Source organism: Lactuca serriola, chromosome 8 (genome assembly GCF_051521515.1).
Source record: "Lactuca serriola cultivar US96UC23 chromosome 8, Lser_US96UC23_V15, whole genome shotgun sequence".
Taxonomy (NCBI): domain Eukaryota; kingdom Viridiplantae; phylum Streptophyta; class Magnoliopsida; order Asterales; family Asteraceae; genus Lactuca; species Lactuca serriola.
The window spans coordinates 299897353-299913729 of record NC_136415.1 but is presented as its reverse complement, the minus strand read 5'-3'; the positions used below and the strand labels follow the sequence as shown (position 1 = coordinate 299913729).

General features: G+C 38.1%; 1 protein-coding gene across 1 annotated transcript; it reads right to left on the bottom strand.

Moving 5' to 3' along the window:
* Positions 1-6524: 6524 nt before the first annotated feature.
* Positions 6525-9402, bottom strand: LOC145071062 (cytochrome P450 76T24-like). The gene is made up of 3 exons (XM_079017992.1): positions 8894-9402; positions 7654-8103; positions 6525-7323 (listed from the first exon to the last, which is right to left on the bottom strand). Exons 1-3 carry the CDS (start codon positions 9344-9346, stop codon positions 6715-6717), a joined length of 1512 nt encoding a protein of 503 aa, XP_078874118.1. The 5' UTR covers positions 9347-9402; the 3' UTR covers positions 6525-6714.
* Between the last annotated feature and the right edge of the window lie 6975 nt (positions 9403-16377).

The window sequence follows — 16377 nt, the reverse complement described above, 5'->3', positions numbered from 1 at the left end:
GTCCACAGCTTGCTGTAGGAGCAGTGCAGGCTCCAGCACCGGCCACTTTGAGGATTACGGGTGGAGGTCAGGGTGGAGCGGAGCCCCCAAGGGCTCAGGGTCGTTCTTTTTAGCTTACAGCGGAGGAGGTCAGGGCAGTGCCGGATGCAGCTGTGGGTATGTTTCTTTCTTGATGTCTTGTTATTTGGTGATTTTTGTGGTGTATTGTTTATCTGCAGTCTGAGGAGTGGCTAGCTGAAGATCGGGTTTCTTTCTAGCTGGGTTGATCTGTGTCATTATGAATTTAGGAGGATTGCTCGTTCTGGTAGGAATCAGTTCGTGTGTAAGGGTTTGTGTTGAGTAAGGTTGTCGAGGGAGGTCGGTGATGGAGACCGGTGGTTGATAGTCAGTGCTCTAAGTGGGGGAGAATTGTAGAATTCTCCGGAAGATCGATAAGCATGAGAGGTTGTTTAGCTGTTGAGATTCAGCAGCGGTTCTGACAGCCGAGTGTAGGCTGGAATGAGCAAGTGTCAGACAGGCGGGGCGGGATGCAGATTAAGGGTGATTGTTGGTGGAAGGCCTAGGATCAGGCCGGGTTTGAGCATGTAGGGTGGAGATAGAGTTTGGAACCCTTAGAGGGCTAGAATGGTATGCAAGGGAGAGTTTTCCTGGAGGGATAATTCGGGATGTTGGATGTTAGTTGAGCGGTTCGGATAGACTGAAGGCCGGTAGGCATACCAGTCAGGCCGAAGGCTCGGAGAATGGTCCAGACAGGCTGAAGGCCCTGGAGGGCGGTCCAGACCTGTTGAAGGTTCTGAGAGTGGTCCAGATGGGCTGAAGGCCTGGTAAGGCGATCCAGTCATGCTGAACACTCTGCATGTGTTGTTAGATCTGTATGAGGATATGGAATGAGTATGTCGTGATGTGTTAGCATCAGTGGGTCTGGCCACGGGTATTAATCCTCGATTAGTGGAAGGTTGTGCATGGACTCGAGAGTCCTTGCGATTAGATTTAGAGTATGTGTGGTGCATGGGATAGCGGTTATGCTATAAGAAATGGTGTAATATTGGGTGAGCACCGTGGCACTTGTGATAGTGTCAAGGCAGCCAAGTGGATTTTCTTGGTAAGGAAAGGGAAAGGAATGTAGCTCCGAGAGGGAGTGTAAGTTCACGGAAGTGAAAGCAGTAGTGCGGAGTTATGATTGGAATGTTCCAATTATGGTCATTAAGCAACATGTTTGCAGCAGTGGTATGGAATCACATCCGGATTAGATGTCTGCTGAGGTCACGGAACGAATTCCGAGGGTATAGAGCCAAGAGGCTCGGAAGGGATGCAGGGATGGAATCTTGGATTCCCAGTTTGATTTTGATCAAGGAATTGTGTATATAGTGGAAATTCATCCTGGGTGATATTTGGAGGTGTCTTCAGTGCATCGGGTTTTCCCAACCCGAGGATGTTAGAACCAGTCCGGCATGGGTATGAGATTGCGGGGGAGAGCTCATGGGAGTTGCTCTGAGACTGAAGGATGTGTCCTTTTGTCAACCTGGAGTGAACAGAGCTGGACTCCGATCGGGATTCCGGTAGTTTAGGGTTATTTCCAGCTCGAATGAGCCAAGTGATTGGCGTGATTTGGAGAGAATGAAGTATCATGGAATGGTACTTGGCTGTAAAGTGGAGTTATCTGAGGAGTAGGCCTGTGGCCAAATTGAGGCGGTGGTCAGAATGCCGCAGGAGAAGAGTTGGGTTTCGGGGGTGTGTTTTGAGGAATCTGGTCTAGTTAATGCCAGGAGGCGCATTGCGAGAGTAATTCTAGAGTTATGTTGCCGCAGGCTTCGAGGACGAAGCCTAATTTAAGTGGGGGAAAATTGTAACATCCTGAGTTCAGGAGTGCAAGTTCAAGGTTCAAAGTGTAAATGTCGAAGGGCAACTCGGCGAGTCCAAGGGTGGACTCAGCAAGTAGGGTCGCGACTTGGGTTGCGTGTTAAGTGGCCAACTCAGCGAGTCGGAGGCTGGACTCGACGAGTAGGTGCTAAATGGAGAAAACCCTAATTTCGGAGGATGAGCCCTATATAAAGGACATTATACCCTCTCCCCAGCCTCTTTACCCTCTCTTGAAGTCCAGAAAACCCTAAGGCGCGTTTGTGAGGGATTTGAGTGCATTTGAACCTTGGAGAAGAGATTTTGGTGGAGATCTTGGAGAATTAAGAGGCATGGAGCAAGGGGCTTTGCTAAGATTCGGATTTCTCTTCAGTTGGAGCTTCCTTTTGAGGTATTATTTCGTTGTTTGGGCTGTTATTCATCATTTTGGAGTATTTGGAAAGATTAGCTTGTGGTATCTTGAGTTTGGAGGTTAGATCTGAGGTTGCTACCTCAGATCTGGAATGGAGAAGGTCTAGAGTGCATTAAATTCCCTGTTCTTGGGTGTTTGGTGAAGCCATCTTGTTCCAAACCCTAGCCCTATAGTGTAAAATGCCTAGATCTCTTTGGATTCACGTAAAGTTTTCCACTTTACGTGATGGACGGGCTGTAGAAGGGTAGATCCATGGTTTGGATCAACTGCATGGCCTGAAAGGCTTGTGTATGGGTTAAGATCTAGAGGCACTCGGCGAGTCACAAAGGTGTACTCGGCGAGTTGCTTGAAGATGGTCAGGTTCTCGGAGAGTTGGAAGAACAACTAGGCGAGTAGGTTGAAGATAGCCTTGGACTCGGCGAGTCTGTTCTTGGACTCGGCGAGTCTGGTCGTGAGGTTCTAACATCTTCTGGTTGAGCCATGAATCAGTGAGTCAAGAGACGACTCGGTGAGTTAAGTGCGAGGGGACTTAGAGTCGTGGGACTCGGTGAGTCTCAGGGTGACTCGGCGAGTTGAGTCGCGGAATGGGGAAGTTCTGACCATGGGGACTCGGCGAGTCATCGGGTTGACTCGGCGAGTAGAGTCAGTCAGGAGGTTGACTTTGACTTTGACTTTGACCAAGGGTTGACCAGTTGACTTCTAGGGGCAAATTTTGGTAATTGTTGGCTTTTGTTTGAGTTCAGTGTTGGTGTCGGCTAGTGGTGGAGATCGTGTCAGTGGTCGGAGCATCTTGGTCTTATCTTTTCAGTTGGCAGTTGTGAGGTGAGTTATCCTCACTATATCAACAGGGTCTAAGGCACCAAGGCCGGCCCTTTATCGGATTATGATCCGGGTATTGTTGTTATGTTATTGCTTTGATATGTTTGCATCCTGGTAGTTAGGATGGTATATGTTAGAGACCTGGTTTAGGTCGGTATCCTGGCATATAGGACGATGCTATGCTAGTGACCGGTTAGGTCGATATCTAGGTTAGGATGATGATATGTTATGTGATCATCTAGATAGGCTTGATTGAATGTGAATTGGTATATGATTGAATGTATATGTGCACATGGTTGGTGGATTGAGGTTGGGTTGAGGCGGGTCCTGCTTTGTGCTGTAGGCCAACATACCCAGGGTGGACCGATTATCCCGAAGGCCCAGCGAGCGGTCCGGATAGGCTGCAGACCCCAAGAGGGTGGACCAGACATGCCGAGGCTCGGAGAGTGGAACAGACCGACTGAAGGCCCGGTGCGGGCGAACCAGTCATACTGTAGACTCAGAGAGTGGACCAGGTGGATTGAAGGCCCGGTGCAGGTGGACCAATCACACTGTAGACTCGATATATATGGCTAGACTCGGAGGGTGGACCAGGTGGACTATTGGCCGGTGCGGCGGACCAGTCTCACAGTAGACCCGAAGTGCATGGCTGTTCTGTGTTCTGTTATGATATGTATGCTATTATGTTATGGGCCGGAAGGCACTATGATTTGGACCGAAAGGTCGTGGCCTGGAAGGGCGTATGTGTGGTTGGTATTTTGGGGGTATCTCACTAAGCTTTCGGGCTTATCGTTGAGGTTTAATGTTTTTTAGGTTCTTCAGGAGACCGTGGCAAGGCAAAGGCGTGATCGTACCGCTCCTCATGATTATGTTTTATGTTGTGGTTCTGGGAAGACTCTGATAACGATTGTATTGAAAATCTTTTTGTAATAACTTTATGAAACCGAGTTGTTTTTGAAAAGTTTAAATTGGTTGAAATTTTTAGAGCGTTACATTGATGCTATGTCATGGGAAGACTTCTCTACCAGGTTCCGAGCTGAGTTTGCACCGACGACTGAGGTGCAACAGTTGGCGTGAGAGTTTCTAGATCTCCTCCAAAGTACTGGGATCACTGCCAAGTTTTTTTTTTTTTTTTTTGGGGGGGGGGGGGATTTATTGGTACCACAGTATGCAACATATGAGGAAATGAAGAAAGTGAGGTATCATGATATGCTTTGAGACGATATCTTGGAGTTTATGAGTATTTCAGGGTGCGAGACCCTGAATGATATGATTTCTAGAGCCTGAGAGCGGGAGTTCGATTTGGAGCACCTCGGGAAGAGGGGACCAGATCAGGTGCATATAGTGGAGGGTCCCGAGAAGAGACCTAAGACTTTTGATCGTCATTTAGGAGGCCAGCAAGGTCGGGGTCAGTGCAGCACATATGGGAAACTACACGATGGAGGATGTCATTCCAGGGTTTGGGCTACTATAATTATGGCAGGGTTGGTCATCTCTGAAGGGATTGTCCTCTGGGGGCAAGCCCGTTATGTTTTCACTGTGATCAAGTGGGCCACAAGAGGGCCTACTACCCGATGTTGAGGGGAGGAGCAATGAGTGCGCCTGCTCTGACTACTTTGAGGATCAACAATGGAGGAGTGGGTAAGGTAGGATCCCTAACGAAGAGGATTCGGGCTTTGCAGTGTCAGACATGGGAGGTTAGGACTGCAAGAGGTGATGTTGTAGGTATGTATCTTTTGCTTTCTTTTCGGTTTTATCTATATGTTGTTGTTTGGAATCTTGCATGTCTTTGGGTAAGCATATCTATGGTTTATTTCTCTGCTTAAGTTTGGGTTATATCTTAAAGAAATGTTATATTTCATTTGCATGCCAGGAATCATTAGTGTTTTAGTGAAGGGTTGTTTCTCTTATAGCAAGTTTGAAGTGTTCGGTGTTATATTGGTTTGTAGTCGAGATCCGTTCAGGGGCATTGTTTGGAAGGTTTCTGGTCAGGATTCAATGGGTTAGTTATCCAGTATCGCCAGGATTCAATGGTTTTAGCAGTTATGCTTGGATTGGATTTTGGGGGTGCCGAGGGCAGTGGTTTGTTGCTGAGGTTTTGGTTGGAACATCTGTCCTTTGGACTTTAAGATTTGAGTGTGATATCATTTTAAGCATCTGGGGTAATCAGTGTTGTTGGGATTCTGGAAGTGTTCAACCGGTCCTCATGTGAAGAAACAACTTCTAATATCAACACGGGTGCTATATGATCACCACATTCATACTCCCCTCTCCACCCATGTGGCCAGTTTCCCTAATCTCAATACATGCAGTCGGTGCTTCCGAACATGTTGGAAAAACCATATATGTGTTCATGTGTCGCATATACTTATTAAACATCAGTCAACGAAGGTTTCCACAAATAAATATCACTAAATAATTCAACAACACATTTTTCCAATCTATACAAACATTTCCTTGCATCAACCAAATTGATGCAGTACATTTCTGTAATGGAGTGAATCCCAGCCTACCTTTGACATCATATTTTAATTGAAAGAAACAATGCCTAAATATATATTTAATAGGTATATATATATATATATATATATATATATATATATATATATATATATATATATATATATATATATTTAATATATATATATATATATATATATATATATATATATATATATATATATAGAGAGAGAGAGAGAGAGACAAAATAAATACATATTTATACCTATTAAAGACACACACACACACACACACATATATATATATATATATATATATATATATATATATATATATATATATATATATATATAATAGGTATAAATATGAAAGAAATGATACATGTTCTCCAAGGCATTACTATCGTTAGAAACAAGTTCCTACTCAAATGAAATATTCGTTTGAAAGCATATGAGTTGTATACATTTTCAATTACAAAGTAATCATGATATACATGCTTATGTACAACCGCATGATTTTTGTTTTTATCTGCACAGTTCATGTTCATAGAGCGGTTTTATTTTCTTCTTGTAATTCATTAATATAATACTCGTACATCATGCATATCATCATCTTCGCAGGATGATTCAAAAATAATCATAGGTTAATAAAAATATGTTGCAAATTTGTTTAATATATACCTAATTGTATAAAGATAGAAAAATGATAGTAGTGTGTAAAAAATGAATAGAGTTTTAGTTATAAAGAGGATCCTTTTTTTTTTTTTTTTTTTTTTTTTAAATATAAGCATTCAACAGTCATCTCCACTGTTTCCTTCTCTCCCTTCGGCATTGCTCAGCGTTCCAATCTCGACGAATACAACAAGCCATGGCTCTATGACGATGTTCCTGTGAGGAGCACGGCGTGGAGGGAGGCCACCTCAGCCTCCTCCATGTCGTTTAAATATTGGATGATCAACTAAAAATATTGGATCGCCTTTTGTTGTTGCAAGTAGTCATAGATGAAGTCATCTTCTATCATACGCAGTTTTTGGATTATTGCAATTTGCAAGCCCAGTAGTTTAAAACTTTATTTAAGAATACAAGTACCAAAGTTTTCAAATAAAATACCATATTGCATTTGAAACTTTTATTCAAGAATACAAGTATAATGACTTAAAAATGCTCTCACCATTTCATAGGGATGGCCATGAGTGGTATAGTTTTTTGCAAAGTGATCCCAAACTTTTCCCCCATATCAATATCTTGTGGTCTTGTGTACCCTACAACCTTCCAATCAAACTTGTGAATCAAAGATGACAACATTACATGTAACATTCTATTCGCAAGATTTAATCCCGGACAAATCCTCCTCCCCGCACCAAATGGAATGAGCTCGAAATTATGGCCTTTATAGTCGATCTCGACGTCCAAAAACCTCTCTGGCCTGAACACTTGTGGGTCTAACCAGATGTTTGGGTCTTGACCCATTGCCCAAATGTTACACAAGATTTGTGCATTTTTAGGCACGATATAACCTTTGACTTCAATATCGTTTATGGCTTGGTGAGGGATAAGAAAGGGCCCCGGTGGATGCAATCTAAGAGTTTCTTTTATCACAGCTTGTAGGTAAGTGAGTTGAGAGATGTCAGATTCTTGTATGCTTCTTTTGTTGTTTTGCATGAGTTTCATGACCTCAAATCGTGCTATTTCCATTTTCTCTGGGTTACGAATGAGCTCGGACATTACCCATTCCAGTGTGATGGATGTCGTGTCAGTTCCCGCGATAAACAATGCCTATAATATAATTTATGAAACAGTTATTTATAAGAGATAATTTCCGGGAGTTTTTAGTATGCATGAGGGAATCAGGACAATCTTTAGGGACAACTTTTCGAAGACCTATATGGACGAATTTTGTCCTCTCTAAAAATACATTTTCTTGTAGTAATGATGGAATCATGGAATGGATTTTCATTCTAGTGAAAAAAAATAAAATTCTTATATCTAATAGATGGAGTGTATCATTCTTTTTCATTCCACCACGGAATTAATGACTCATTACCTTCCTTATTCCATCACATGGTCCATTTCATTGATTCATCGATCATTTAAGGAATTACTCACTAGAAATAGATGTCTAATTTCATTTAGACTAAATTCTGATTCATCGTTCTGGTTCAGGTTGAGGAGCAAGTCTAAAACATCGTTCTTTGTGGTTGAATCGCCATTATGTGAAGATGAAGTCCGTCTACTTTGCAACCTTTCATTGATGACCTTATCAAAAATACTCAGTAACTTGTTAGCATAAACAGTTCCCTCTCGTCTTAACCCTTGTAGATCCAATGATTTAAGTATCGGAAAAAAGTCAGGTAGATTCGGCTTTCCCCCAAGTTCCATCAAACCGCATACCGCGTCCTTGAATTCTTGTGATGACATGGAATCGTATTGAGCAAAATCCCTAGAAAACATGAAGTTGGAGAGAATGTTAAGAGTCGTGGTAAATGCAGCTGCACCTATATTCACAGCCTCTTCATTTGTACAACATCGATTGACATGGTTGAGAAATTCCTGAACCTAGAATATATAAGCCGAGGTTAAATGGAGATGATACATTTATTCCGGATATGCATCACATTAGTTTCTCTTCTTAATAATAATAAGCAACTTCCATAACAAATTGTCAGCAATAATATAAATACGTAAACCTAAATATACTCTAGAAATTATCAATATAGAGTTAAGCACTTCAAATAAAGTCGACCTAGCTAGGTTTAAATCTTAAATGCTTCAACATATCGGTGTCCTATTGTTCCTTGAAAAATATATGTACTGATATTACTACTTCTATTCTATAACACTGAAAAAATGAATTTATATTATAATCTAACTGATTTCTTGTTACAAAATAAAAAATTATCTCTATCTCTGTAAAGAATTCTTGAGAATGAGACATCTTTGTCTCTTTCACAACTGCTAATCACATAGGGGAAGGCTCTTTGGCAGTTTGAAACAATTACTTTGGATAAGTAATACACAATCACATCATTCGAGATATGACTGTAGCTCTTATATCATTTGTTAGGATCACTACTAGCCTAAACCATGCTCAAAGTAGAAGAACAATAAAGTTTCATTTTTTAAAACGAATTGGCAATAAAAGCGATTACCCGTTGTCTTATATGCTAGCATTTTTTTTTGTCGATTTGGGATTGAGTTTGCACCCCAGTACTTAATAAAGTCTTCATATATACTATGATTATATGTGCATTTGAATATGTTATAAACCATGAATAGTATTAATTTGAAGTTTTAACCAAACGAGAATACTACATACATTCAAAAGACATCATGCATGCTCTCATACCTTCTCCTGCCTGAGGAGTTCACTTGCATCTAGCTGTTGCACAGAGAACATATATTCCTTAGTTATTTTTCTTAACTTTCTCCATTGATCTCCGGCTGGCAGCCACACCATTGAAAATTTATGGTGGTCAGCTGCTCGAACAGTGTCTGGAACCGATCGGCTAGAGAATGAGATATCATGTGTGTGAAAGAATTCTTTGGCGATATCAGGTGATGAAAGGACTATGGTTGTCTTGCTTCCAAGCTTAAGTGACATCAAAGGACCATATTGTTTAGAGAGTATGGCCAGGGAGCGGTGGGGGTTGTTGCCGACTTTTAAGAGGTTTCCAATGATTGGAAAAGGATATGGTCCCGGTGGAAGCCGTGAGTGGCGTCGGTGGGAAATGGTGAAGGTATATATGAATGCGAAAAGACAAGATAGCAAGAGAAAGAGAAAGAAGGTTTGATCCTCCATTGGTTTGTGTGCGAGTCTGGTTGTGTTTGCTTTTGTCGAATTCAGTTAATCTTAACTTTTTTTAGATTCGTGTAGCTTAGTAGCTACCTCGTTGATGTATCTATATAACAAATACAATATTACCTAGTCAAGAGGTGCCATGCATGATCTGTTCATTAGCTATTAAAAAAATAAGAAAATTCAAAAAGAATTAAGTTTCTTTTAGTGACTATTTGCACGATGCCTAAGCCGTGTCGAAGTATTTGTACCTGTCACATCCTACATGAGATTTTGTTTGCGGCAAATACCGCCCTGTATTGGCGGCAAAGGTGGGGGGCAAAAATGGCGAAATCTTGTTGGCAAAGGTTTAAAAGAGCGGAAGAATGGCTAGACTACTAGGTGTCGGCAACATGTTATTACATGTTACCACATCAAAAAGGTGTCATGTCATCATCCTACTCATATATGGCTATTATAACACCCAATGTGGAAATGAGCAACATCTAATAACATGTGATAACAACAATAAAACTTGATTTTTTTTAATGTTAATGTTTAAAACAAATGGTTGAAATTATGGCGGTTGAATAAAAACACAGCCAAAATCGCGCCGTTACCTCCCGTGTTCACCATAACGCGTCATAACATAACACCTAATAACGGCTAGGGGGCGGTGTTCCTCCCGTTATGGCGCCGTTATTAGGTGCCATGTCACCTATAACGGGGCTTCCCGTTGCCCACACCCGTCTCTCTTAAAGAAATAAAATTTAAAAAATCTTTGATTTTAAAAAGCTAACGGTTTTTAACAATTATATTTGTTGGAACTATAAATTTGACAGAATTTGGAAAATTTTGCATTCATTATATATACATGTAATACGTATCACATGTAAGTATGTCAAAAAAAAAGTGTCTCCTCAAACGTGCTATAGAACACCGTACACTCCAATGCCATAAGAAAGGTGTTACATAAAAATAACATACTATCACCGCTTTTGCAAAGATTTGAGAGAACAAATATGGAGAATTAATCATATCCATATCAACACGACTCCGGTAGGCAGGCGATACTCAAGTTTTTTCAGATTGAAGATCTTGTTTTAGTAATTTTTAATTTATTGTATTTTGATAATTTTAATTTCATGTTTTGGTTTTTAATTTAATTTATGTTTTTTAACTTTAATGATATGATCTTTATAATATAGATGATATATTTTTAATTTTTAGTGTAATGAATTTTTGGTTTAAAAAAAAAATTGCAACTGTTGGAGCTAGGCACCAAACCACTATGTGTTTGCGGTATATATGACACCAATTAAAGGCCAATTAAGACATCTCACACTTTAGTCTTTGCTAATAGTTTCTTCTCGCCATAAAGGCAAATTAAGGCAAATTCAAGCTTCAATTGGTACAGATTATACCTAACAAACACTATTGATACAGATGATACCTAACAACAACTAATCATATATCCTCGACATGGGCTAACAACCCCTTTTATAAGTCTAGCTGTTTAAAAAAAATCATATATCCTCGACAACAATTTAAAATAAGGAAAAAAGATCAATATAATTTCCAACTACAAATTGAAAATCAACTTGAAAATTTTATTACGTCTCCAACTACAAATAGAAAATCAAGATATTTTTCAAAATAAAATAAATTTATTACATCTCCGACAAAAAGTTGAAAATTTTATTACATCTCCAACTAAAAATAGAAAATCCAGATTTTCCAAAACAAGAGAAAATCGAAAATCATATAACGTTATAATTATTCAACTTATGCCATGGTGTAGTTGGTTCATAGGGTTTTCCGCATTTCTTTTGTTTAAAAACCACATAATTAATATTCGCAATTTTTGGTTACACTTTTGTATTGTTTCATGCCAAAGTCTGCAGTGAACATCTTCAAAAAAAATCTAATTTGGTCAAAAAAATTTAAATGATCAGCCAAATATCAAAAAATAATACTCTAATTATAAAGATACTATCATATACAAATAAATAAATGTATTTGCAGACACAACGAACCCCTTAAAGACATATCCTATCAGCGGCGATTCCAACATTTTTTTGTTAGGGGCGCTTTTTGAAATTTTTTCAAAAACATAAAAGGTTTTAAAATAAAATTTAAAACAATTACAGTATTTATATTCATAAAAATTTAACCATTGGGGGCATGTAGCCCTACTCCTAAAGCTTTGCGTCCGTCACTTGACTGTATCTTAGGATAAACATAAAAATGTTGAGTGAATGTCCGTTATTAATCTGATAACTCAAAATTTTTGAGAAGTTGTCATTAACTGTGAGACTGACATTATCGGATCATTACATAATATGAATGAATATGCTGAGTCTAGGGGAGATATCTTTGCTGGTAGACAACTTAGAATCATAAGATTAATAACTTGACTGATCTAATCAATTTAGGAATCCGTGAACAACAAAACAATATCCATTGCAAATGATATAAATCATCAATTCAACTATGATGGATTGAATACAAGTACGATTACCTTCATATTATGATATCTATCCAGTAGATAGCCATAGTTGTTATTTGATTCTTTGTTTTCTAGTTTATTTGAGTTACATTTATAATAAATCTCTTTACATGCTTTCTTTTAAGATTGATTAATAGCATGATATTGATATGTTAGTACACTTCAGTTCTGCATGTGTTCAATATCATTACTTACCTAAGTTGTGTTGTCATTGATCAAGTTCATTGGTTACTGTAAATAGTCAATTTGGCTTGTTAGGAATTATAAATGTAAACTAGATTTCTATTTTCAAACCTATATTTTTAATGTTATACGTTTTTAGCGCCATTATCAGATGGAATGGTTTTCAAGTTATCTCAAGTTTATAGATTATCTTTTACACATCAATTTTGGCGTCGTCATCAGGTAATAGATTTCAACTAATATTGCTGTATTTAATTGTCAATCAATCGATCATTTTTAAAAAGCAAAGTTATTTTTTTATTTGATTTTTAAATGTTAATTTTCTTTGATAACGGTTTCCATTTTTGACAAAGTGTTTTGTTGTGCTAGAACAAAAAAGACTAAGTGGAGGTTTATAACCGAAGGAATTTGGTTAAAGATTACATGAAACTTTTAGGCATATATTCACGTCGTGATTATTATGATCGCGACACGATTAAACCGTTTAATCATTTATAGCAATGTGAATTTTATATCGCACCACAATTTTAATATAAATTATACTCTTTTCTTGATTTTACTTTTTGTGTGGAGTTGAAAATTGAAAACTACTATGGATTTCTTGACTCACTTAGTCTACCAATTTGGTGAATTGTCCAACTCGATCCACGAAGCAAAGTACAATGAGGCGTTTTTGGTTTAGCAGAAGATTGGATACCTACCATATAGAAACATATAAAACCTACATTATTACAGATAATTTCAATAGACACATTAGCACTCCCCCTCTATTTAAGTTGGGGGTTCCTTCATGCGTAAGTTCTCCTAAAAATCTAAAAATAGTTATGTATGTAGTCCTTTGGTGAAGATATCGATGAACTGATGGGCTAAAGGAACATGCAACACGTGAAATTGACCAATGGCAACGTGTTCCCTGACAAAATGCAAATATATTTCCACATGTTTGGTTCTTTAGTAATAAATTGGGTTAGAAGCGAAGTACATGTAACTCACCTTATCATAAAACACAACCGTAGAGTGGGTCAAAGGACAAGAAAGTTCAACAAGGAAATTTCGGAGCGAAGCAGTTTCAGCGACTACATTGTGACAACCCGAAATTTCTATCTTGTATAATGATTCAAATCAATCAAGTTCAGCCTCGTTTTGCCATCTTCTAGCACTGTTTTGAATCAACTAGAGTGTCCTAAGTCTAGTACCTTCAAGTTAGGGTGTTGAAATGGGTCCCACAAGTTCAAACACTTCACAAAATGGCCATACACTCCATCATGAGGAGTGTACGGCCGTACAATTGGGTGTGCGGCCGTACACCCCCCTTTGGCCGTACACTCTGGGCTATATATTGAGGTCATAGCCTTCATTCAACCCTTTTCACCTCCCTTAGCCAAGAACTCGTTTATTCCTATCATCCGATTCTTCACCTAGATCTTCAAGATTGTAAGTATTTCTTCCTTTGATCTATTGATTCTTCCTCTATCTCGTATGAATCACTGATTTCATCCATGAAATCACTTCATTTTGGTAGATCTTCAAGTGTTCTTCAGTTTCACCAAGAACACTTACTAAGTTTTTGGACCTTAAACACCCCTAAAGGCCTCTATATCGTAAGTACTCCTTCCCATGCTTGTTACTTACTAGATATGCCATTATAAATCATCCAAAATCATGAACATCAAGGAGTGTACGGCCGTATACACCCATGTGGCCGTACACCCCTTTGTTTGGTGTATATTAGCCTCAAAACTCACATTCTATGCTAAAGCATGTTCAAGAACACATAGAGAATGCATGATATGGCCTTGAAACATAATTTTGACCATCTTTAGATAATCAAGGGTGTACGGCCAAACACACCCTTTGTGTGGCCGTACACACCCATTTAGGGCCCAAAATGGAAACAATGGTAACAAACACCCCTTTAAGTTAAGCTACGACTAAGACACACTTCCTAGATGATTCCCAAGGCCTTAAGACACGCTTTAGCATGTTCCATAGGGAGTGTGCGGCCGCACACACACCCTAGCCACACACACACAAAACTGATGCATTCTGGCCTTACACTCAATTTGTGAGGCTATATACCCCTTATATGCAATCATATGTGATTGTAACACTTCAAAATAAGTGTTTCCTAGTCCCTAAAGTGATTCCCTATCATGATTAGTTGTATAAACACTAATTATATACATATATGTACCATTATATGCTTGTTAGGATCTGCTTGTGCCCGTGATATCACTTAGCACTCAACATCCTTTCTCGAATCTTTCAATCAACCAACTCACCACAGGTGAGTTCATACCCCTACAATTAACCTTTTAAACTATTTTTAAATGCTTTTAAGGGGGGAATACAAGTACACACAATTGAAATTGTGTTAGTATAAACATTTATATACTTGATAAAACATCTTGTTTCAAACCATTTTGAAACTGTTTTTAAACACATGTCAAACTCTTTTACTTTCAAAACCATATTCATTTACGTATTAGTGTATAAGTATGCTCTAATGGGCTTAAGACTATTGTGGATAACCTTAATTCATGTTCCTTGTTTGGTTGTGGGCTTAGGGTAGGATACACTAGTTCGACTGCTGATTAACTCATAGTTATACATGCTAAATACGTAATAGAATATAAAATTTTATTTTTAAAAGATTTACTTAACTCAATTGTTCAAGCCGAGCAATCGAGCTTTGTTTACACGTCGAGATCAAACAAACATCTAATAAACTATAATATGTATAGTTTAGCGAACATATACATATACATATACATATATATATATATATATATATATATATATATATATATATACATATAAAGACCAGAAGTGAACATATACATATACATTTACATATACAAAGAATGGAAGTGAACATATACATATACATTTACGTATACAAAGAACATAAGTGAACATATACATATACATACAATTAAAGTAAGAACACAATAACTAGAATGTGAAATACTACTTCAGGATACAACAATAAATTGTTGTATCACATTTGTAACCAGAGTCTCTTGGAGGGAGAGCGGGCATCGTGTGTATATATCTATATGGGATAGACACTCCAACACCCCGACTGCTATCTACAGTCCCAGCCGGTAAGGCCAATGGGTGACAAAATGTCACCTCACTATTTTATCACGCCAGAAGGTCGTCAGGTATTCAGCCGTCAATCAATATGGTTACAACTAATTCACATCAACCCTTTAATTAACCAAATAGGAATTAAAGGCAATAAGACTCTCCAATAAGTATAGTACATTTGATACGACTATGAGTCTTCATTCTATCATTCCATATTCAATAGTATTACTGCTGAGATAAAACATTCTATTTTCCTAATAAATGATAGTAATACATGGGAGAAAACATACTCTTACACAAATATAAAGTACTACTACATTCTTGATACTATTCCAAGCACATATGCAAACATTACATTTTTATACGTGAACAAACATGTAAAACAGTCGGGCCTCGGGTTGAAGGCTACTTTAATTATAAGCAGGAAATATAGGATTTTCTGGGAAAACTTTACAAACGTTTCAAGGTTTTAATACAAACATTTCGAGGTTTTTAAATTACTAAACAACATTATACACTTTTGAACTCACCAACATTTATGTTGATACTCTCTTTCAAAATAACTTGTATTCTCAGGTAACCAGTAAGACAGGTATACCCATGCAACTTTTAAAGGACGGAGCGAATTCAAGACTCGTCATTATTTTGATTATACATTTTTTGTGTCGTTTAAACCTTACAAAAGAACACACATGTATTTAACTATTCTATTAATGCAATGGATGTTGTTGCTTGTCTTACTATTATACTTTGTTATGATACTGTACATGACGTCCTCCACCCACGAATGTTTCCGCCAATTCATTTTGGGGGTGTGACAGATTGGTATCAGAGCATTGTTTATAGTGAACTGAGTATATCAACCCATAAAAGATATACAAACTATAAATGCATTGGGGTTAAAAATACTCTGACCCAGAGTTTATACTTTTAAATAATAAAATATTTAACTAAGTATACATACATGCATTCATACCAAGGTCAATATCATACTAGAACAGAACAAAAGAACTACGATTGTTGAACAGCACAAGTAGGCTTGGGGATGTATGGTCAGTTCTGGGAATGGCATAGCCTGATCAACTATGTCAGTCCGAGAAGTGACTAGCATATGCCCAAGAATGGGTGTGGTGTTGCAACAAGTCTAAAAATTTATCAACACTACTACAATGAAAACTTTAAAACAGAACATAATCTTAAAATGTCATAGGAGTATTTTGTGTTACCATAATTACTTATTTGAGAACTAAAGGTCTTTATTAGTAGGTCA